Below are 24,131 nucleotides of genomic sequence, written 5' to 3' on the forward strand. Positions count from 1 at the left end.
TATTCATTGTATGTCATCTATATTATTATGGTAGTGAAGATAGAATCTTTTCCTTTTCTTCTGTGTCATTCTTCCATGGAGCAAGCATTGCCCTAAAAGATTGCAACCAAAATTTTAAGAGGTAAGAAAATAATATCCCAGTTGGGATTCCCCAGCAAGGACACTTGGGGATAAGGAAGAATGCTGGCATCTGTCTCTCATACATGGAGAGGTCAGGCGGAGGATTCTTGTGTGAAAGCTAAACACTCGGGACCACGAGAAGCCCTTCTGCAAGTGGGAAATGAAGTACGTGAGCTTAGGATGAAGCTTGAGCATTTAATCATTTGCTGTCTGTCTTTCCCCTTGAAAACAGGATGAGAATGAGAACGAGATTGGTTTAGGTAATCCCAAGAACCAACAGATAACAACGGTGCATAATATATTTTATCTTTTCAGGTGCTCTGAGTTGAGGCTAAGCAGCGGTGCAGCAGTCCGTGCCGCAGTAGTCACTCAGCTGGCATGACCAGCGTGGATATTGGGGAGCTGGAGAAGCCACAAAAAGAATGAGTTCGAGGGGCAAATTCTGTCCACAGAATAACTTTGTAAGCCCGGGAATCGTTAGGTTCGCACAGTTAAGTGTAGCAAAATGAAACCTTCAGTATTTTCTTTCATTTTTACTTTTTTTTATCAACAAGGAGGGAATTCTTGGTTCAGTTCTGAGGTAGGGACAAAAACCACCTCAGTTTTTCAAGGGGAAGAAACATGTTAAAGTCCATCATCACAGAAGGTTGCAACGTCTTTTCTAGAAGATTACCTTAAGAGAGCTCCAGACCCCACACTTGGACATGTTCTGACATAGTAACTTGTTCTAAAATTCTTGGTTTTTAAATTGTAAATGGCCCCAGCACATTGCTTAACTACAGATGAATGTTCTGCTTCCCGCTGTGTACCTATACACTACCACAGTGAATGTTGCAAAAGGGTGTGCTGGTTGGCTGCACGTGAGCAGTACAGAGCAGAGGAAGATACTTGATTTAAAAACAATAGCTTTTGCTTGAAAATAACTGGTTTTCTCCCAGATGAGTGAAGTGGTGATCAAATTCAATAGCTAGTTAGGACTTTTCTCCTGCGTGTTTGCATTTGAGAGCTTTGAAAGGTGCTCTTAAAATGACTGGAAACATTTTGAAGTGGGGATGCGTTAGGGCATTAAAAAAAAATAGAAATGATGCCATAAGCTCCATGCCCATGAAGTGCCCTCATTTGAGCTTTTTGTAGCCTGTGTGTGTGTGTGTCTGGTTTAGAAGTACTCATGGCTCAGAAACCTGGTTGGATTTGATCTTCATTTCTTGGGCTGGACTTGCTAGTTGAAAATAGGTTACTGAGGTAGATGAATTATCTTAACTGCTAATATGCTTGCAAATTTGGAGCTTGACTTTTTCTTGGTAGCCGTGCATTGTTGTGCGTGTGTCAGCGTCCCTGCCTCCCGTGCTCCTTTATCCCCCCTTTCATTAGGCTTTAGTTCTCATTTGGGTTCATGACTACAGGTGGACGTTTTAGCTGACCGCATTAAAAGGGTTTATTGTTTTTTTGAGCTGGTTGTATATATTTAAAAATTGTAAGTAGATAATATATTATTTTTTTGCACAGTATGATCAGTTTGCTCAGAATCGGGGGAATGGGGCATTTGATTGTGTTGGCGCCGGGAAGGGACAAGTCAGAGAGGGACAGAGTGCTTCAGTCCCAGGCAGCCTACCCAGTCACCTTTCTACTGAAAATACCAAAAATGGTTACATTACTTTAATTGACATTAAATTGGAACTTGACAGCACTTACTTGTGCAGACAACTGATCTTAATTGAAATTTTTTGGAAGGGAAAACTAAGCTAAAATTCAAACTTACTGATTCTTACCACCTAGTATTATGGAGAATTGGAAGCTGCATGTGGCCAGGTGGCTGCCGTCCCTAATTAGTAGCCATGACTGTAATTTAGGCCCGTGAGAAGACAGACTCTGTTTTGCAGGGAATGTATTTACAGGTGTGTGCACACTTGTGCGCTTTGTCTCAGCAGGATAGAATAGGAAGAAGCAAGTCCATGAATTGTTCTTCTATTTATATTTTGATTCCAAAAGCTATTTGTTTACTTGCCATGGGCTGTTAATTTCAGGCCTAACTTAATGGCTCAGTAACAGATGTAATAAATGTAAATGTGGTTACATTTTTAGAATTATACAGTGATACTTACAGAACAGCTGATTAACTCTGGGAGGCAAATACTAGACTACATTTCTATACTTCTTTTCTTGTTCAAGTGTAGAATTCTTCCAAAAGAGAAACTTTAAGAATTTAAACCTCAGCAAGTGAATTCATGAATTTACTTACTCTTTCATAGTGCAGTTACCGTTATGTAACTCTATAAACAGAGCTCTGCACGTGTACAGCTACAGACACAGTCATAAAACTTATTTGGAAACACCTGAGAGATTTTTGGCAGCGTCTATATAGTTGAGTGTTATGAGTATAGAGCAAGCTTGGGGGTGAGGCTTGGAAACATACAGAAAGAAATTTGTAAACTCATTCCTGATATGAAAAGACTTTATGTTAAAACAAATAAAAATATTACTCTTTGTCCTCGAAATGACTGCAGTGGATGCTCTTAGTCATCCAGATTTCCTTTTTTTTTCTCTTTGCTTTAATTGGCAGCCCCCCACCCGACACCCCCATAGGTGGAGTTTTGTTTTAAATCAGGGAAACAGAGCTAGATCTCCCAAGTACATTTGGATCTTGTATATATCTGGAGATTTTTAGAAAAATCAACAACCCAGTACACCGGGCAAGTCCCGTTGAGTATCCCCCACGAAACAGGCGTGTCCTCTTCCTTCTCCCCATCTTGCTTTGCCACTGAGTAATGCTCTCTAAGTAGTACAGAAGCTAATGGGTTTCTGCCTTCTGATGTCTTTTGAATGCAGTACTTCAAAATCCTAATTTTGTCTCTGTTGGTATGTCTTATTAACATCTGGAAAACATACATATTTTATTGGAAAACTACAGTTCGGTAGGCCTTGAGAGTTTTGTGACCGTTCTTTTGCTGTTGTCACCGCACTCATTGACTCCTTTAGGGCATGCTTGATTACTGGACTTCTGGCCGTCTCTTACGTTGTAGCATATTTATACACAGTTAAGTTTTTCTTTCCATGTGTGCTATATGTCTGAGGTTTTGAAGTTTTTAATAAAAAGTGTGCCAGTATAAGTATAAAGCAGTTGATTTTAGTAACATTGAACTTTTCTTAAAATACATTAAGAGGTTCAAAGTATAGGCATGTTCACTGGTGAAACAGTAGAGGGGATGCAGGTCTGGATCAAGACCCAGGTTCGGAAGGTCAGATGCCAAAACAAGAGCAATCCACTGACCTGGCCGGTTTCAAGAACAGAGGTGATACGGGGAGTGAGACCGCACACCTCCTGTCCCCAGGCTTCCCTCCCTCTCGGACCTTGTCCTTCCATCCCGGTTCCTCTGGCCTGTTGTCAGTGTTGTTCACTTATGCTATAGAGAGGAAAACAGAAGGAAAGGTCCTACGCTTTGCCTAATTGAGCCACTACCAGATTTGCTGGCAGCTTTGGCCACATTATTTGTGAGGTGATTTTCTTTCTTTGTGTTCAGAGTGACTTGATTCTGATTCTTTATGTTGTTCGTATGGAGCGGCACTTTATCTGTGTTTTAGCAGAACTGTTCCTCTGTATCCTTTACGGTTTTTCCTTGTTTTTGTTTTCCTTTTTAAATTATGCATAGAGTTTTTTGTGTGTGTGAAATTAAAGCCTTTATTAACCTTGCGTTGGTTTGACTGTTATTTCTGGAAAGGACTTATCCTCTCAGACACTTAACCACCGTGTGTTGAGGTTGTGAAATCACTTCCAGTTGGCTTTCTGACTCGGACTTCCATGCAGCACCATTCCACCTTCAAGGAAATGGAAGGGCAAAGCGACAAATGGCCCTTCGGGGAGTGTGGCAGAGGTTCTGGATAACAGCTTGTAAACTCGGCATCGGCCTTAGCTAAGCTCTTTGCCTTATTAGTACCAGACTGGGGGTGAAATGATCTCCATTCTAGACCCAGTGGGTGTGCTGCTCTCGCTGGGGACCAGTTAGTGTTGTGAAACTTCCTAACAGGGCCCTTTCCCAGGCCATTCAGCTCTTGCAAAGGAGTGCCCTTTAACTTCTCATCTAAGTCAGTGAGGAGAGTATGTGAAAAAGAAAAGCCATTACTCGGGGAAAGATGTGAAACCGCAAAATGCTTCCTTCCACTCTCATGGCTAAACATCAGGTACAGGAGGGAAACCTAGGGAGGAGGACTCAGAATTAGGATGTCCTGTGGCGTGTTCGCTCTTCTCTAAGAAGGGAGGCTCTAGAACAGGATGGTCAAGAGTGACATTAGCACGCCAGAGTCGAAACAATGCGACCACCTGTTCAAGAGCTGAAATTGGGACAACAGTCTCTTTATGGAGGTGCCACTCTGGAAGAGTAGAGAGGTTGCTCACAGGTAAAATTTCACTTCAAAATTAGTATAGGACGAATATACCAGTCATGAAAACAACAAAACTGCAAGCAAGGTAGGGAAATGCTCGCCAACCACAACTGCTCCCGCTTCTCAAAACAGGCCTTTTTCTTTCTTGAGGTTTTGTTGCTTCCATCGAGGGAGGGCAGAGAAGGCAGTGGGTGTCATCCCAAAGGCTTTGGTGAAATCCTCGATGGACAGGTGTGCCTAGAAGAAGAGAGGAACCAGAGGGCAACGGTCACATTCCCCACCTCAGAGTTTACAGGGAGTCCTGTAGGTGTGGCCCAGCAATCACATGGAGGACAGGGTGGGTAATGTCAGGAGACCCCGGGAAGAGACGGGGAGGAGCCAGGTGGCATGCTGAGGTCCAAGAAGTGTGATCCCTGAATGTGGAACATGGTCAGCATAAAATAGACTGAGCTCCAAGAGCACCCTAGCTCTGCAAAGGGAATTGGGACACTTGGCTTCGCTTGGCTGGGGAATTCGCTAGCTTTGAGAACGTCTTAGTTTTCCTCTCTTTGAGAAAAATCTTAAAGGCCAGTGTTTGCTTCTCTGTAATGCTTTTACGGGGATGAAAACAGTATGACTCATGAAAGGGTACTGGAAACAAGGTGTCTTGTTCATCTGTCTTTACTCAGTAAACAGTGACCCTAAGCGAGAGGATCCTTCTTCCTTTAAGTCTGGCCCACAGGGTAAGCAGATGAGCCAGGAAGGGAATCTGCCCAGGTCTGAATGTTTGAGACCCAGTTGCTGTCACCACAGGAAGGAACCCAGCTCTGCTAGCGAGAACCATGACCCTTGGGAGGGGCTGGCCCTCCTGGGCCCTGCCTTGCTGGGGATCTCGGGAGCAGGCTGGCCACCCCAGCACCTGCCCCAGCACCGTGGGCCCAGCAAGCAGCAGCCTAGCTAGCATGCAGGTACAGCTGTGGCACTTGCAAAAACCCCTGGCCATTCTGAGCAGGAAACAAAATATTTGGGTGACTTCTACCAGCTTCTCCCATCCTATGAATGATACAGAAGCTTAGCTAGCACAATTCTACCTTTTTACTCTTGACTTAGAGATCAGGACTGGAGGACAGCTTTCTAACCCAGGCATCTGTATCTTTCTCCATAAGATCAGGGGAGTGCCTGAAATGACCTTAGCCCCCCAACAGGTGATACTGCTTCAGGCAAGCCAGGTATCCTCAAGGCACACTCAACGTGAGAACCCCAAACTGAAACTGCACCCAAGAGCATCTCCCAGCCTTCATCTCTGCTCCCCAGGCACCAGGAATGTGGTTAGAGCCATGGGTTTCTTTTCAATGCGAGCCCCCACTCCCACCGCCCCAGGACAGTGTTTGATCCAGCCCTGCAGAGAGCCCGTAACTGAACAGCTCAGACAACCTCTGTAGGTGGACTTCAAGCTCCGTCTTTAGGTTTGCCTCCCACACACCCCCCCCCCCACCAATTCTGTCCTCAAGTCCACTGAGAGCCCTGCCCCAGGCAGAGGGGAAGAGAAGAAGGGGGAGGGGTTTGGGCATCAGTGGGTGGGGAAGAGCTGACTGCCCCAAACCAGTTTGTAGCAGAGCCCGGGCCCAGGTCCCTCACAGCTGAGGCCGCGGTCCGTCTCTGGCCCCCGCCAGGCTGGCTCCACAGCTTGGCTAAGACTCCTGGACTCTGACCCCAAAGGTGGATAGCAGGAACTGCCCATCCCAGTGGACTTGTATCTTTCCTCTTGTCCTGCTCTTGGACTCTGTGGTCCTGCCAGCTGATTACTGACCTCACCCATACCCACATCCGCCTCTCTGTGGTTTGCTCAAACACCCAGTTTGTCCTCTTGCTACTGCCTGCAGCCAGACCCAGCACCCCACCGTCCCCTGTCGCTGGCTCCCCTTCCAAGTCTGGAGCACTAGAGAAGTCTGAAGACCCCTCCTACTCTCTCCACTTAACATTGACCGACAGCTCTTCCACAAGAACGTACTGGGGCGCCTGGGTGGTGCAGTCGGTTCAGCATCCAACTCTTGGTTCTGGCTCAGGACATGATCTCAGGGTCTGGAGATCAAGTCCCACTCCTTGGGCTTCGCTCTAGAAGAGGAGTCTCGGGATTCCCTTCCCTTACCCTCTGCCCCTCCCCCTCCTTGCACCTGTACTCACTCGCTCTCTTTCTCTCTCTCAAATAATGAATCTCTTTAAAAAAAAAAAAAAATCAGCAACAGACTACTGACTTCTTAAAAAGGATCTTAGATTTTGTAGACTGTGTCTACCATGATGGGGTTGTCTCGATTCTGTTGGTCCTGGTCAGAATTCACCATCCGTTCAGCCTCCTCTCAGTCACCTGGTTCAATGACACTGGCTGTACCGCCTTTTAGAAACACATCATGCCACGTGACACGATGGGAGCGGCAGGACTCTGAGGACCGGGCTCTGGCTCTGCCTCGGCTGCCCCGTAGCTATGTCAGTTGCATCAGGCCAGTCACTCGCCCTCCCTCCAGTTTTTCCAGGCAGTCGTAACAGCTTACATTTACGGAGCACTTCCACGTACGAGGTGCTGGGCAAGCAATATTCATAGCATCACTGTTACAAAAAATATGTTGGGATCATCCCCACATTCCGGTGAGGACACGGATGGTCCATCAGGGAGAGAATGCATGAACATGGCCGCCAAGGTGAAGGGCAGGACACAGATGCTCTGGGAACAATACACTTAAACATATATGGAGCCCAAACACGTAACAGACTTGTTGGAGAAATTGGGCATCTCTCCTCTACAGATTCCTTAATTCATTAGCAAGATTTGTTTATGGTTTATCATACCCAGAGCACATTGTCTCTCCATCCCCCATGAAGCTAGATTTGCCACCCATTTTGGATTTTCCTGTAGTGGGAGTGAATATTGGAAATGGGTGTTTCACAAGCTCTCTTCTTGCCACACTCTCTCTGCACGAGTGACACACATGGGTCTGCAGCTGCAGCCACGAGGAGGACTGCACGCTGGCGGTCTCTGCCCCGGCAGGTCTCTGAGTAGCCTGGGCACCAAATATGCCTCACCCCAGATGTCCCCGGGTACCTCAAATGGCATGGCTACCGCCAAACTCACAGTCGTCCCCCTCTAAGCTCAGTCTGACCCCAGGTCTTTTTAATCTCCAGGCGCCCTTACCTCCTCCCCCACCCACACACCCTTCTCTTCCAGTGTCATTGACTTGACCCCCTAAAATTCCTCTAAACCACCCCCCTTCCTCTACTCCCCCAGCCACCACCTACCTATTCTAGATTACTTAAAAATAAAATCTTTATGGGGCACCTGGGTGGCTCAGGGGGTTAAAGCCTCTGCCTTCAGCTCAGGTCATGATCCCAGGATCCTGGGATCGAGTCCCGCATCGGGCTCTCTGCTCAAGAGGGAGCCTGCTTCCCCCTCTCTCTGCCTGCCTCTCTGCCTACTTGTGATCTCTCCCTCTGTCAAATAAAGAAATAAAATCTTTTAAAAAATAAAATAAAAAAATAAAATCTTTATTATTTTTTTGTTAAGTTTTTAAAACTTTTTAAAAGTAATCTCAGCACCCAACATGGGGCTCGAACTGACAACCCCAAGATCCAAGGGTCACACGTCCTACCAATGGAGCCAGCCAGGGGCCCCTATCGTGGTCTTTTAAAGGCATAAACCTGACTGCCGCTTCCCCCGCACCCCTGCTTCGACCATGATGGCTCCTGTCCACTTTCAGGACAGACACCTCGTTCCCTAACAGGGCGTAGCAGGCCCTGCTCCATTAGGCCCCCAGCCCCTCAGCCTGCTGCTCTCCGGCTCCGCACGCCACAGCCATGCTGGCCTCTGTGCTCATTCCCTGCCTCCGGGCTCCACGCATGCTGTCCCCTTCTCTGGGAATAATCCATTTTGCCTGAATAGTTCCTGGTCACCTTCCAGAAGGAAACCTCTGACTGAGTCAGCTTCCTTCCTGGAAGACCCTTCACTGCACCTGTACTTCACCTTTGTGGCACTTATCATCACTGAAATGAAATCATAGTGCAATCGGGGTCCTTTGAACCCTCTGTCCCCACTGAGAGGTCCCCTCACGGGAAGGAGGAGACCAGATGTGTTCTGTTTCCCAGCACATCCCCAGCACCTACTCACCTAACCAACAGCAGTATTGTCCAGCCCACGGCCCGCCAGGTCTCTCCACCCTCCCCCTAGAGGCTGACCTACCTCCTTCCTGCTGGGGTCCACCCCCTCGGGGAGCTCCTCCACAGGCTTGTTCACCAGCTGCTCCAGGGGAAAGATGGGTAAAGGCCCAGAAACGAGGTTGCTGTTCATATCGAACGTGTCCAGCTTAGAGCTGGTGATCTCCTAGGAAAGAAAAGGAAACCACTGGTTCGTTCTGCGGGTTTCAGGCTCCCTCCCAGGCTGCCTTTTTTCTCCAGAATCAGCACTGATTCTAGGGCATCTCCTTCGAGAAGCCTTCCATACCCGCCCCCACCTGCCCATACACATACTCCTCAGAACACAACACCTGCTTGACCTGTGAGCTACAACTTGGTGGTTTGTATCCAACCAGAGCCAGTGGGCCCGAGATGATTATTTTGTTCTATGACTTATGAACTTCTCTCCATGGCTTCCCACAGATGTTCAAGGTCCACCTTGGACATTTATGACCCTCTTTCTCTTATCTGTTATGACACTGTCATCAGTAAATTCCTCCAGCCTTGCCCTTTCCGTCCATGCTTTCCTGCCTGCACCCTTGCCCAGCAAGAAGGGTTTATTGGCCACATGGGGTACTCAGCCTGCGGGTGGGGCCGAGGAAGCGGCCTTATCGGCTGATGACCCCGCGTGCTTGTGAAACTGTGTTCTGGACACATTTCCACAGAGTCTGCTTGGGGCTCCCTCCCCTGCAAGCCTGTGAACTTCCTGAAGGAAAGGCTTTGCTTTCAGAGTCCCATAATCCTGCGCCCATGGGCTCAGTGCCATTCTAGTCACTAACTGAGAGACCGCAGTTTACCCCTGGAGAAAGGACCCCAGGGGTGACCACAGCAGACAAATCATTCTTTCTCGAAGTGGACGAACTGTGTCAAATCCCCTAGCTCTTCGTTTAAAACAGGTATATTCCCGGGCTCAGCCTGATTCCACGCACCAGAATTGGGGGGACTGAGCGGGACTTTGGGATCCGCGTTTTAACCGGCTGTCCCCACCTTGCTCCTGGCTCCCATCACCCGGACAGAGGCCTTATGTATGCTCAGACTAGCACACGGAGAAGAAACAGCTGGAGGCCTTGAAGTTCAACAGGGAGAAGCACTTCTATGAGCCGGTGGGGGCGGGGGGACCCCCGTGGAAAGGGAAGCCCAGGGCCCAGCTGTCTTTTCTGGAACTTTCTCAGCTCCCACAGGGTTGTGTCAGTTAGCCGCCTGCCCCGTACTCACCACAGTGATCTCACCCCAGTCCTTGGAGTTTCCAAGCTCCGCCTTCAAGTCCTCATAGGATTTGGTGTTCTGCACATAAACCCAATTACAAGTCAGACCCGGCTCTCAGCAGAGGGCATGGAAGAATTTTCTTCCTTTCAGGGGGTTGAAAGAAGGTTGGCCTCAGGCCTGGGGATGGGAAGGGGTGGAGGGGGCCTCAGGTGGGGGCTGGGGCAGGGACCCTGAGAAAGGAGGCTGAATGGTGAGGGTGGGGACCCACGGGGCTGAGAGTAAGGAAGACCCCGCTCAGCCCCGCGCGAGGACGGAATCCACCTTCAGAGGCCCGTGCAGCCTGGAGACGCTGCCTCCCCCGAGGAGGCTCCGGGGAGCACAGGGGCGGCCTGGAGAATGGGGGGCTCCTCCCAGAGCCTGGAGGAGTCCCTGCCGCAGAGGGCTGAAGGGAGTCGGAGGGACCCTGGTTCCATGAGGAACCGCATGTCCCTATATGTCCAGGGCCTGGCCCCAAGCATGGTGCTCGGCCAGCAAGGGAAGCCAGCACAGACTGGAGGGGCGGAAGGGCCACCAGAGCTTGGGCCCAGTGACCCTGAGAGGAATTTAAGAAGTTCTGGCAGTCAGATTTGCAGCCTGGAGACTTGTTTAATCTATACTCAAGACTTAATCCAGCCCCTCAAGCCCTGAACAAATGCTTTCAAAAAATGCATTTGAGGAAATTCATCTAAGCTCTAGTTCCTCAAATCATCTGTTATGTACTTTCGTGCACCCAAAGCCACCTTTGGCCTTCCGAAAACTTGCATGGGCTTCCGCCTTGACGACCAGCCTTCTGCTTCTGTCCAGGGCCAGTTCAGGAGAACCGTGTGGAAGTCTTACTCACTGTCCCTCAGGTAAGGTCCACATGTATGACCCACTTTGCTTAGAAGCAGGTGCCAGAGAGACACTCATTTGTCCTTTAGAACTGACGTGTGTCATCCCCATCTGGCTTGAGGATCCACCAACACTGTCCCGAAGAAATTTCTACAACGGTAGAAATGTTCTTTCTCTGACCTGGGGCCACTAGCCATAGGGAAGTACGATGTACTTAGCTTGGGGCTTGTGAGAAATTGAATCTTTAATTTTAGCTTTATTTATTTGAAAGGTTTTATTTATTTATTTGGCAGAGAGACAGTGAGAGAGGGAGCACAAGCAGGGGGAGTGGGAGAGGGAGAAGCAGGCTTCCCGCCGAGCAGGGAGCCTGATGCAGGGCTCCACCCCAGGACCCTGGGATCATGACCTGAGCCAAAGGCAGATGCTTAACGACTGAGCCATCCAGGTGCCCCATTTTGTTTAACTCTAGTTAATTTAAGTTCAAGTGGTCAGTACAGCTCTTAGCAAGAATATCCATCAGCTTTGAGACACATCCAGTGCTCAAGAAAGGCACGGTCATGAGCCTGGGGGTTTTTTTGTTTTGTTTTTGTTGGTTTTTTTTTTAAGATTTTTTTATTTCTTTATGTAACAGAGAGAGATCACAAGTAGGCAGAGAGGCAGAGAGAGAGGGGGAAGCAGGCTCCCCGCTGTGCAGAGAGCCCGATGTGGGGCTCGATCCCAGGACCCCGAGATCATGACCTGAGCCGAAGGCAGAGGCCTCAGCCCACTGAGCCACCCAGGCGCCCTGAGCCTGGGTTTTTGATGGACCTTTTTTTAAATAAATTTTTATAAAATAATTATTTATTTGAATATTTATTTATTTATAAATATTTATAAATAAATGTTTGTTTATTTATTTATTTTATAAAATAAATATTTATTTATTTGGCAGAGAGCGAGCGATCACAAGTAGGTGGAGAAGCAGGCAGAGATTGAGAGAAGGAAGCAGGCTCCCTGCTGAGCAGAGATCCCTATGTGGGGCTCGATCCCAGGACCCTGGGATCATGACTGGGACCCAAGGCAGAGGCTTTAACCCCCTGAGCCGCCCAGGCACCCAGGAGCCTGGGTTTTTTGTTTTGTTTTGTTTTGTTTTTTAAAGGATTATGAAGTTTGATTACAACTTTTATTTAAGTTTGGTACATTTTTTTTAAAAGGTTTTATTTATTTGTCAGAGAGAGAAAGAGAGAGCACAGGCAGGCAGAGTGGCAGCAGAGGCAGAGGGAGAAGCAGGCTCCCTGCAGAGCAAGGAGCCTGATGTCGGACTCGATCCCAGGATGCTGGGATCATGACCTGAGCTGAAGGCTTAACCAACTGAGCCACCCAGGCGTCCAGAGCCTGGGTTTTTGATCGACTTCCTTCCCTCTTCCCTCACCAGAGGGCTTCATGGTCTTAACACAGTCTGCCTTTTTATTTGAGGCCCCCTCAGACTCCTTTAAAAAATCTATCACTGGTCGTCTATCACAACGAATAGAAGAGCCCGGAAGTCTGCCCTGCCCTTGGGGTGTGCCGTGAGCAGCCTCCTGGAGAAGATCCTGCTGGGCTAGAAGGATTTGGGGTTGGGGGGTAGCCACTCACATTCCACTTGAAGGGATCCCACGCCAGGAACCAGCCTGTGAAGGTGGGGGGTTCGTGTCCCTGCTTCACCACAATGATGGGGGTCTCGGGGTCACGGCCGCTGGGGTGGGTCTTGAGGTACTCCTGGGCCGTGATGGCTGCGGCTTTCTTCTCCTCCTCGTTGGCGTGCTTCCCAATCCAGAAGAAGACCTGTGGGGAATCCAGAGTTCCGGCAGGCCTTCCCGTGCTCCCTGGCCCACCACGCTCCACCTCGGTTCCGCCAGGCTCCAGTGACCGACAGTGAAGCTTAGTGACCTTGGGCAGACCCCATCTGGCCTTGACTTTGCATTTGGGACATGAAGAGGTTGGACAGATGCCCTCTACTTGGAGACGCCACCAGTGCGGGACTCCTGACCTCTCTAGAGCCTCAGACCCTTAAAAACATGCTTCTGCCACGTGAAAGAAACAGGGCTTTGGGAAAACACGCTGCACATAAAGCCAATTACAATTCCTCTCTACCTGCCTCCTTCTTCCTTAGGCTTTTTTGTCCAGGATACTACTCCCAGGAAGAATGAGGGAGCCAAGAGAAGGCCAAACCTTACCTGTCCATAAAGTCACTATTTCTTGGCCCTGGGGCTTGAGCTGGTGGGAAGGGAGGGCCCCAGGCCTCGACCATACCTGGTCCCAGACATCGAGCAGGAACACATCATCCTCTTCCAAGTCATCCTGATTGAAGTCAGGGATTTCCGTGGCCAGGAAGCGCCCGGTCTGGTTGGAACATTCAAAGAGTCGGGGGGTGATGGCAAGAGTCTCCTCCTTCAGCCTACAGGATGCAGAGAAAATTGTGGCGGCAGGAGGAAGAACGGAGGACACAGAACTCCAATGCAAACCGCCCAGCTTCTAGGAAAATGCTCTTTTTTCTGATCACGTGAAAAGCGGCCCCCTCTTCGAGGGAGAAATCCCGCTGCCTTTCCAGGAGGGGCGTTCCCGGGGCTTTCTGCAGGACTGTTGGGAAATCCTGCTATCTTCCTTCTAGGCCTCCTCCTACCACTGCAGGAATGCCCTTTTGCTTCCAAGGGGGGGAAGAGTGGACCCTGCGTATTCTCCAGAAAAACCCCTGGAAAGAGTGTTTCTGGCTGGGGCTTCACAGCATCCAGGTCCTGTGTCAGGACTAAAGAGTGGGGTTCTGGCAGATTCCTGCAAGGGCAAGCCCCGGCCCGCCCTTTGAGTTGCTTCCTAGCTGGTGAACACCATTTGCTGAGAAACTGCCCTCCCTGCCCCTGCACCGGGCCCCAGGCACCCCAGCACAGACGCAGTCCCTGGGCTCAAAGGGTCTGAGGGCGCAGTGGGCTGTCCCTTCTTCCTTCATCTTGTAGCCCTGGGGACCTGGTACACAGAGTCCTCAGTCCATGCCCACTGCAGGCTCTGGGCCAAGGCATGGAGGTGCTGGGAGGCTCCCCGGCCTCAGAAGGCAAGCTGGAGGCAGAGACACCCCATAGTTACCTCTTGGTGCTGGCGTAGGGAGCCTTTCCCCCCAGGGCTACCCAGAAGCTGGCCGGCTCCTGTCCTTCCACCACCACTTGCTTCTCTGTCCTGGAGATGTTGTCCGAAACCATCTTGGCCATCTCGCGCTCGTCCCCGCTACAGCCCTGGGGAAAGGGGGTCATCTGTGTTGGGGGAGACCATCTCTACGGCCATGGCTACCCCCACTTCCACCATGTTTACTGGCCCAGAGCTCCTGGGTCCAAGAGGGCCCCTCCTGCCCGGATCAGGACCCCAAGCACATCCTTCCTCTGTCCTTGACACTCCATAGCACGGCAGAGGGGACAGGAGTCTGTGCTCTCCCTACAGGGCAAGAGAAGACATCCAAGAAGCTGAGATGGACGGAGATGCAGTGACAGGTACGGGGATAATGGAGAGAGCCCCAGACACAGAGAGAGACCAACAATGGGACAGACAGGGGTGGCTGAGACAAACAGAATGAGAGAGACTGAACCAGGCGTAGAGGCAGTGAATGTGAGGGGGGATGGAGACTGGCTCAGGGCAGCTGGGAAATGAGCCAGAAGGTTCTACGGGCCAGGGGCTCCCCTGAGGCCTGGGGACCCCCTAAGACCCACTTGGTGAGGGGAGGCCCCCAGGCCCTGCACGCACCTTCCCGCACCACAGGTAGCAGCAGGACTGGGTCTTAAGGATGAAGACGTCGTTGGAGTTGAGGGAGCTGGCCCGGGGTTGGATCTCAAAGGCCTTGGTGTTGTTGGCGCTGGTTCCCTGCACCTGGAACAGCCGGGTGGAGGGCACTGGCTCCGGCTGGTTGGCCCGGGAGGTGCCTCCCTGCAGAGAGAGCAGTGGGAGCAACTTAGTACAGACCATGGAAGATTCTGGAGAGAGGCACGGAGAACAGAGTGGAGGAGAGGCTGGGTGGGGTGTGGTTGCACCCAGATCCTCTGCCACATCATCCCCAGACTAGTCTTTCCAAATGGTCACGGCACTCCCCTGTTCAGAAACCTTCAATGGCTCCCCATTGCTTATAGGCTAGAACCAGCTCAACACTGCCCTCCCAGACTCACTCTGCTCTCTCCAGACCCTCCTGTTTAGCTCAGCTGGGCTTCTCCCTGCTCCGTGTCGTGGATCCCCTCCTGTGGGCCCTCATTTTACCTCTGCCGAGCGCCTCAACTCTGACCCTCATGTCAAGACCCCTCCAAATCCCACCTCAGGCTCGGGCTCAAACTCCCTGCCTGCCCCAGATTATTGTATTTACACTCCGCATCGAACCACATGGTGCCTCTGGCTGTCCCCCACTCTCCCAACAAGACTGGCAACAGGAACACAGGCCTTCCCCAGCCCCAGCACCTTGCAGAGGGCTGCAGGCTCCTGGGTATTCGAGAAACAGCTGATTTCTTAAATGAGTGCAGATGTCTGCTCCATTATGTTGGAAGGCACCAATGCCCTTGGGACAGGCTCACTCTGGGCAAATCTAGCTGAAAGAACTGCCTTGGTCATGCAGAGGACTGGGTGTGGGTGGAGGGGGGTGTAGACAGAAACGGGACCTGCCCATGATGGGCGTTCCTGCTGCATACTGGTTCCTATGGTGTGGTGGTTTCTACCGCCAGTTCCACATGGGGGATGGGGCCTCACACAGTCCTGCCTGTGGAGGATGCGCTTCACCCCTGGGCACCCCCTGCCCCCGTCCCAGGCCTCCTTCCCCATCTCCTGATGCCCACCACGCCGCAATCGTGGGTCCTCCCAGGCGCCGCGGGCCAGCAGCCACACCTGGTAGACCACCATTCGTCCCTTGAAGATGGCCAAGAGGTGCGGTGGCTCCTTGCCCATCGGGACCCGGATCTGGACCGGTTCATTGTTGTACTTCTGGTCCAGGATGACGGCTTGATAGGCAGAAGCTGCTATTTCATCCTGGCTGGCCTGGCTACCCTGGGGACAAGCACGAGGGAAGTTGGGGAGATGCAGTCGTCCCTAGCCCTGAGCCCGTCCGCGGCTGCAGCTACAACTCCATCCCTGATTCTCACCTGGCCCCAAACCCAACAGTCTGCCCCACCAAAGAGTGCCCTGGACATAGCCCAAACCCAACGTAACCCAGACCGGTTTGATCCCAGCCCCACACCTAATCCTTTCCCAGCCCCCCGCCAACCCTAGCTCACCTGCTACCCGGCCCTTAACCCCAGACCTCCTCCCCTTGGTGGGGAACACCAAGGCTACCATACCACTCCCTCCAGCACCCAAGCATCTCCCTGTGCACTCACATCTGGACCCAGAAACCCACAGTGCTTTGAGCAGAGGAAGGGAATTTCTGGAAGCCAAGGAAATCGGAAGGGAGACTCCAAGAACTCAGAGAAGGGGCAAGGGTCGTGAATGGGGGTACCCTGTGCCCATGGGATCTCATAGCCAAAGCACTCCAAGATGGGAAAGGGGTGAACTCCCCGTCACCAGAGGTATTCAACTCAAAGGTGAGGGCCGCTTGGAGTGGGAGCCGAGCTGGCCCTGGTCCGGACAGGGAAGGGTAGGCCCTACCTGCCAAATGTAGAGCAGGTAGTGCTTCTTCTCGCCAATCAGGTAGGTGTAGAGGAGCAGGTAGCAGTCACCCCCGTAGAAGTGGCCTAGCCACTTGGAATCCACCGGCACCAGCTCTAGGTCCTCAATGCGCCACACCTGGGGCCATTACCAGGCCGGTAAGAGGGCAGGGATGGGTTCTGCCAACCTCACCCCACCCAGCCGCGGCCTCCCGCCCTCTCCATACCTCCACCTCTCCGCTCCCATCGTCCACCATCTTCTGCTGGGCAGCCACCTGAGGCTGCACGTGCATGGATGTGGCATCAAACTTCACCTGCTCCACTTTGGCTGGAGGGGGAGGGGCATCAGGACACCAGCTGTCAGCAGCTGAGGTCCCCAGGGTCCTCACAACAGCCCTGAGTGATGGCTACAATTCTTAGATCCATTTCACAGATGGGGAAGCCGAGGCTAGAGAGATCGGAGGTCCTCCCAAGGTCACAGAGCTAGAGAGTGGCAGTTACAATGCGAACCCCCGTCTCCCACCCCTGAGACTTGGGCTTCACCATGGCCTCCCTGAGGAGCCAGGAGAGAAACAGCCCTTTTATCTTCCTCCAGGGGCCTGGCCATGAGCTTGCCTTCAGCAAATATTGTCTGGTGAGACACCGACGCTGTCTGGTTTCCAGGGAGACAACCCCATTCCAAAGGACAGACAGGTGCTTCTCAGCTCCCTTTTTGGGACAGCTGAGTTTACTCGTGTTCCCTCGTGTCCCCACCCTATCGGGGGAGCCCAGAGCCAGGGGTGGGGGGAAGCACATGGAAAGGGTGTGTCTGGAAAGCAGGCGAGGAGGCAGGTGCAGGCACCCTCTGAGCCCCACTCCTGCCTTGGGCCGGTCCTCACCCACGGAGCCCAAGGTGTGGGTTTTGCCCAGGCCTGAAGTCTGGTTCGGCAGAGTCCACTTCTGGAAGAGCTGCTGAAAGACAGCCGACTCGGCCCCATCATTCTGCACCTCCACCTGCGTGCTGGGCGGGTACTGCTTCGCCTTGATGAAGTTCTGGGAGGGAAAAGGGCTAGCTGGGGCTGTGTCCCTCTCTTAACCCCTACAGGCCCCCAAAAGCAAGCCCAGCCTAGCTCAAACCCAACCAGACCTAATCGCAAACCTACCCCTGGTTCCCAAGCCCAAACTTGAACCTGGCCCCAGTCCCAGTGCTGACCCCAAAGCTAAACCCTGCTCTGGTCCCAACACGAAAGCCCCAAAGAGATCCCAAACTTGACCCTACCTCAATTCTAACCCCAATCCCCAGCTGCCATCTCCAACCTTGAGCCCAACCCCCATTCTAACGCTGAGCCCAAGCCAGCTAGGGTTACTGAGTCTAGTCCTAATAATGACCCCAAACTCTGACTTGGCCCCAGCCCCCTGGCCAACCCAGTCCCCTCTTGCAGGAAGGCCAGCCGCCATTTCTCCCTCCTTTCTCTGAACCAAATTGAGGTGGGAGCTCATGTCCTGAGGGGGGGCCCCCGGGTTGCCTGGAGCCTTCCCCTCCACCCCCGGCATACAGAGAACCCTCAAGACAGCTATGGAACTGACCCTTAGCACCCCAGCTGGGTCAGGCCCAGAGCTTTCCAAGGCCTCTGCCTGGTGCTACACCCAGTCTGACCCCACTTCCCCCTCCCTGCTGCGTCTGCTTCTCTCCCTTCCCCTCCCAGACCCCCATGCCCACCAAGGCTTGGTTCATGGCTCCCGTCCTCTCCTGGGCATTGGCATTCTTCCCCTTCCACACGTAGATCTTCAGTCCCCCCTGGTCCAGAATGTAACAGTCCTGGGGGGGAGAGAGAGACGCCGTGTGGGAGCCCGAGCCTGCGGGCGGTGTCCAACCACAGAGCTGCTGGGACCAAAGTGGCTCCAGCCCCCAGCCGTGATCCTGCTGGGGGGATTCCAGGCCGCGTGCAGTGGGAGGGGAGCTGGGGCTGGGGGTCCCCACATTCTCTCACCTCATGACTGAGCAGGTCCTGGGTGAGTGGCCTTGTGGCAACTTCTCTAACCACCAGCTTTCCTTCTGAGTCAGACACGCTGCAGGACAAAGGCACAGCAGGGTTGGGGGTGTGGGGGTCCTACAGCCCAGCCCCCCAGAGGGATGCCCCATGGCCACGAAGAGCCCAGTTGGGCACACACTCACTGGTACAACTTGAGGGCGGCCTTGACCGCGGGCTCCACCACGTCGTCGCGCACCGCCGCCTTCAGGGACCCCCGCTGGCCCAGCACATGGTTCATGATCTCCATCAGCTTCGGTGACTCCTTCTCATTCTCCCCATCCACCACGCCCACGTAAGTCCGCCCACCCCGCTCCTGGTCTCGGATCTCCTTGGCCAAGGTCATGCCCTGCAGGGAGGGCCCAGTGACCCGTGAAGGCCCCGGTTGGTGGGGAGGCAGGCGGGAGGGCCGTGGCTGCCCCCCTGCCAGCCGCGCCTGCAGAGCCCAGCCCCCACTCCAGCACCCCAGGGATGAAGCATCTGTCCTGCCTGCACACCCCCCGTAAGGGCACCAAGTGAACCCCATTGGGGAAAGTGGGCTTCTTGTTGGCAGGTGGTTGTTTGGGGTGTACTTGCTGGGCCTTCCATTTTGACATTGAAATTTGTGATTTTACTTCACAGCTGGGGACTAAAGCGGAAGCCTGGATCTCAGGGGTCTCAGTCTCTTTGCCCCAGCATGAGCTCGCATGTGCACGGGCACACACACACGTGCATCTACACGGCCTCAAGTGTGCTCACACGCATGTGCACACACACACACACACACTCACACCCTGGCTCCCCCTTCTCAGTCCGATGGCCTCCGCTCTGGGGACTGGCATTTCAGTCCCCAGCCCCCCTCCCGGGGCTTCCTCCTATTTCTGTCCCCAGCGCAGGTCTTTGCTCTCCTCTCATTTTCCCAACTTCCATGATAACCCGTTGTAAGATGCCCCAGAATGAACTTGATTCCCCCCCTCCGCCCCTGCCCCCACCTGCCCCAATCTGTGTCTCCTTTCCCATTTCGGGAAATGGGACTGGGTCCCCTCCATGGGACTCAAGCACAAGGCCTCTCTCTCTTCGGCCCCATCGGCCCCACAGGTAAGGCCAGCAGATCCCCGCTTACTGTCCCAGGGGCCCTGCCACCTCTCCCATCCTCTCCCAACACAGGTGGCTGCCGGCTCCCTGCTGCCTGCAGCCCCTCCATACCCCTTCTCTCCTCAGAAGTCAGGACGACCCCAGCCCTCTCCTACGGCCTTCTGGCCACAGAGCACGCCCCAAGAGCCAGAGCGAGACCTCTCTCTTCTCCCAGCTCCCTGCAATCGCCATCCTGCGCCCTCCCCACCCCAGCCACTTCTCCCCTGCCTTAGGGCCTTCTCCGCCCCACCCCACCTTCTCCTGAAAGCCTTCCTAGAAGCCCCAGAGCTGCACACCCACCCCTCACTTCTCAGCTCCTCTCCCCACTCAAGGGCCGGCTGGAGGCCAGCGCCAGGGCTCTGCCTACCTCATTCACGCTTGGCACGGGGCCCACCCCGCAGCAGGGCCGTGTTACACCTCCTGGGTGAGCCACGGGAACGCATGCGAACCCCCACGGAGACTCAGATCTACCTTTGAACACACTGTCCAGGGCAGTCAGCCGCGAGGGGCCTGGGGTATGTGGGGGTGGCAGAAGTCTGGCGAGTGTGGCCGGCAGGAGAGGTGCGGGTGTGTGGGACCCTGCGAGGGCAGAGCTCGGCTAGGGAGAGGGCTAGTGCTGGGGCTCACCCTGAGTCTCTCCATGCGGTTGCTCTCCGGCCCATTCCATTGGATGATAATCCTCCCCAGGTCCAGGAGAAAAACATCCCCGCAGTTGAAACTGTTCCAAGACACCTCCACCTGCAGGGCCACAGGACCCCTCCACTCAGATACTTGCCCCAGTCCACGTCTCTTCCCACTCCCACCTCCCATCCTCCCCTCCTCCTCCCTGCCTACACCCCTCCTTGGCCTGTGCCCTCCGCCCAGGCTGAGAGGGGAGACAGGAGGCCCTGCCCCAGGGCCCTGGGCGATGCCCACCTCTCCGGCCACCACATTCCTCTTGCCCTTGACGTGCAGCAGCCTCCGGATCTCGTAGGAGTTGGTCTCCACGTGCTTCATGCCAGAAGCCACACCCCCCTTCCGGATCCTGAGAAGAGAGGAGTTGACCTAAGGGAGGGAGTGGCTGGGAGGCGTGAGAGAGCCCAGGTGCTGGGGCTCAGCCCAGCTGAGGGCAGGGCCCCAGATTAGGATGAGGGGCACAGGTGCCTATGTTGCCTGCTCTGAGGCTCTCGCTCTCTGGGTCATGAGAGTGCAAGGTCAGTGTTCCGCCTGCCTGTGCGTGCCTCCTTAAAGTTTGTATCCTAGATGCCTCGCTCCCCATCCTATGGAGTCCCTGCCCTGCTGAGAGGGCCCGAAAAGAAAGGCAAATGGTGATGTGGATTTGTGGAAGGACAGGACAGAATTCAGAGGCGGGTGTGTGTGTGTGTGTGTGTGTGTGTGTGTGTGTGTGCGTGCTTGCTGCGGACTGAGTTGTGTCTCCTCCCAAACTCCTTTGTTGAAGCCTTAACCCCAGTGTGGTGGTATTCGGGGATGGGGCCCTTGGGAGGGGGTAGATTTTGATGAAGTTTAGTAGGGGTCCTGAGGGTGCGGTCTCCGTGATGAGGTTAGTGCCTTTATGGGAAGAGACACCGGAGAGTTTGCTCACTGTCTTCACCATGGGAGGACACAGCGAGAAGGTGGCCGTCTGCAAGCCAGCAAGGGGCTCTCACCAGCAACCCAATTACCTGACCACCTTGATCTTGGATCTCCCAACCTCCAGAACTGTGAGAACATTAATTTCTGTTGTTTAAACTACTTATTCTGTGGTATTTTGTTAGGGCAGCCCAAGCAGACAAGAGAGCTGTCTGCTCCACTGCCTGAAGGGGTGGGCTGTTGCTCCAAGTATGGGAAGAAGAGGAGTAAGATAAAAGGGAGGAGTGGGGACTGTGGCTCAGCAGAGAGCTTCTGGCCTATCCTACTGGTCAGTAGCAACTTGATCTTGACTGTGTGTTTCCACAGGAAAAGCCCAGAGTCCAGAACTTTAGGCTTTTCAAGAAAAGCTAGCAATTGGAGTGTTTAGTGGAAAGTGCTGCTTTAGGGAATGGAGGAGCAGGTCAACTGCCCATGGGCCAGAAGCGAGACTTGCTGTGATGCCCTGGAAGGCCTCCTTCGGCACTGAGCTCTCCAGAATGTTCAAATAGGGGTTTTTGCAAAAATTCATGGTGCACAGACTCACAACAACCTCTGGGGCAGCTAAAGACACTCAGAGGGATAGACCCAGGACGAGGCAGCAGCAGAAATGGGAGTGGGGAAGCAGGCAGAGCAGAAGTCTCCAAAGGCCCATGGTAGGTCTCCCTCAGAGGCTCCCCAAAGGCCCCAGCTGGTCCCCTCCCGCGCCCTGGCCCCTCCCCGCCCATCCGTACACCAGGCCCTGTTTGAAGTAGCCTCGGAAGGCCTCGCTCTCGTTGCCCTGGACCTCGCGGTGCTGGACAGCCCGGCCCTTCAGGAAGTCGTCCATCTGTGTGGTGTAGATGGCAGCTGCCCCTTGCTCATCCTGGGACGAGGCCTGACCGATCCAGTAGTGGATGTCATAGGACAGGCTGCTGCCCGTCTTGTGGATCTGGGAGGAGAGGGGATGCACGGTGTGCCCGAGGCCCTGGGCTCACACGCCCGCCCGCTCGCCGCCTCCCTGCTCTGACAGGTTTCGCACATACATGGGTCCCAGGGGCAGGGGTGAGCTTGGCAGGCGGGGAAGCTGGGTGGGGGGGGCGCTGGTGGTCAGGAACCTGAACGACCGCCCCCCGCCCCGCCACAGACTCTCTGAGACCCTCAAGGTCTTGCTCCTCTCATCTTGGAAATAAGTTGGTTTCATGGAGCAGCATTTCCCAAGGTGAGGTGCGTGGGGGGTCAGAGGCCTGTGAGGCGATTTGGGGGGCGTACAAATGCACATAGGAAAGGATTAAGTAAATATTCTAGAGCTACTTTCCGTTTGTGACCTGGGACCCTGCCTTTCACTCATCAGGATCATGATGGGGAGTTACATTTTTGAACAAATGGATTTAAATGTGAAAAGTGAGGCAATATAAGGACAAATAGAAATGCCTTCAATAGTATAGGTTGTGGCAAAAACCCAGAAGGTGAGACGAAGGGGACTGTGGATGTGGGAAATGTGGCAGGGTGACGTCCTACTGGCTCAGACGGTCCCCAGGGCTATAAATTCAAAGAAGTTCACCTCTGGTGGGAGCTCAGGGAACCAAGGGCAGGGAGACCCTCTTCCATTTCTGACCCTGCAGGACTACCAAAGGCCGGGGCCCCTGGGCACACCCGGGGAATGCTGGCGAGGGGTAAAGCCCAGTCAGCCCTCCTCTCCCCCCACCCCCAGCCTCAAATCTCCTCCCTGATGCCACAGAGGCCTTTGCTCTCGGCTCAGCTTCTCCCGTGCCCGCCCTCCCCTACTCACAGCCAGGACTATGTAGCAGTCGCCATCGTAGAAGCTACCGAAGGTGCTGGAAGGAACAGGCACCATCTTCATGGCCTAGGGAGAGGAGGGAGCTCAGAGGGGCCATCTTGGCACCCCAGAACCCCCAGCTGCCCTGCTGCCCTTGACCCCAGGGAGAGCTGGGAGAGGCAGAGAACCAGCAGGAGGGGGGCCTGAGGAAGCTGACCCGAAGAATGGATGTGACAATGGGAGGAGGAAAAGGAGGACAGTAGGAGGACGTCTGAGAAGAGAGGAAGACAGCCTTGGGGATAGGCACCAGGGGCTTGCACCTCAGGAAGGCAGAGTAACCTCAGACTCCTTCCTTCCCTCGGTCCACCCCAGCCCGCAGAGCCCCCAGCACCCAGGCAGGGCTTACCTCGATCCTCCATATCTGCACCCCCGGGGTGGTGACGTTGAGGGAGCCTTTGACCTGGGCACTCAGTTTGGTCATGGCGGAGGAGCCTAGGGGACGGGGAGCAAGGGCTGAGAAGCCGGGAGTGGTTCTGGTGCGTCGGTGCGTCTGGCGCTGCCCTTCCAGCCCAGGCCTGGAGAGCTCCCGACAGCTCCAGCGGGAGGCCAGGGCTCAGGGACTTGGGGAGGCGAGGGCTTGGTGCTCCACCCCGGCCCCCAGCTGGGTGAGGGCAGAGCCTCCAGTCTTCCCCCCACCACACTCTGATCTTGTCACTCTTTTGCTCAAACCCCTATCTGACTCCCTATTGCCTAACTGATTAAACCCCCACTCTTCAGCCTGCCGTTCAAGGCCCTTCTTTAGCCCCAAACAGTTTTTCTAATCCTTTGACTGGGGGGAAGAAAAATCATGCAGGCTTAAAGAAAAGGAAAGCAAAGAATAAATAAATAAGGGCCCAAAAGGATATTCACCCAAAAGAAAAAACAGGTGTTCAAACAAAACTTGTACTTGGGATTCATAGCAGCTCTGTTTACAATAACCAAAAGGTAGAAACACGCAAATATCCATCAACAAAAGGTGGTGTATATGTATATATATATATATATATATATATATATATATATATGGTGCTCCCACAATGGAATATTATTCTGTCATAAAAAGGAACGAAGCGCTAATATAGGCTGCAACACTAATGACCCTTGGGAACATTAGGCTTCATGAAAGAAAATGGACACAAAAGGCCATGTGTTGTATGAGTCCCTTTATATGAATGATCCAGCACAGGCAAATCCATGCCCACAGCGAGTGGATCA

General features: G+C 53.4%; 1 protein-coding gene across 1 annotated transcript; it reads right to left on the minus strand.

Moving 5' to 3' along the window:
- Positions 1–3,801: 3,801 nt before the first annotated feature.
- On the minus strand, positions 3,802–23,358 carry VIL1 (villin 1; the record flags this gene model as incomplete). Its single annotated transcript, XM_080799311.1, has 19 exons — positions 3,802–4,734; positions 8,705–8,845; positions 9,913–9,981; positions 12,388–12,576; positions 13,045–13,189; positions 13,870–14,015; positions 14,518–14,697; positions 15,637–15,795; positions 16,393–16,530; positions 16,619–16,719; positions 17,270–17,423; positions 18,091–18,189; positions 18,362–18,440; positions 18,547–18,749; positions 20,141–20,251; positions 20,429–20,537; positions 21,853–22,049; positions 22,890–22,964; positions 23,284–23,358. The coding sequence occupies 19 exons, from the start codon at positions 23,356–23,358 to the stop codon at positions 4,621–4,623; spliced, it is 2,484 nt and encodes an 827-aa protein (XP_080655437.1). The 3' UTR covers positions 3,802–4,620.
- Positions 23,359–24,131: the final 773 nt, after the last annotated feature.

This window comes from Martes martes (assembly GCF_963455335.1).
Source record: "Martes martes genome assembly, chromosome: 3".
NCBI classification, from domain to species: Eukaryota; Metazoa; Chordata; class Mammalia; order Carnivora; family Mustelidae; genus Martes; species Martes martes.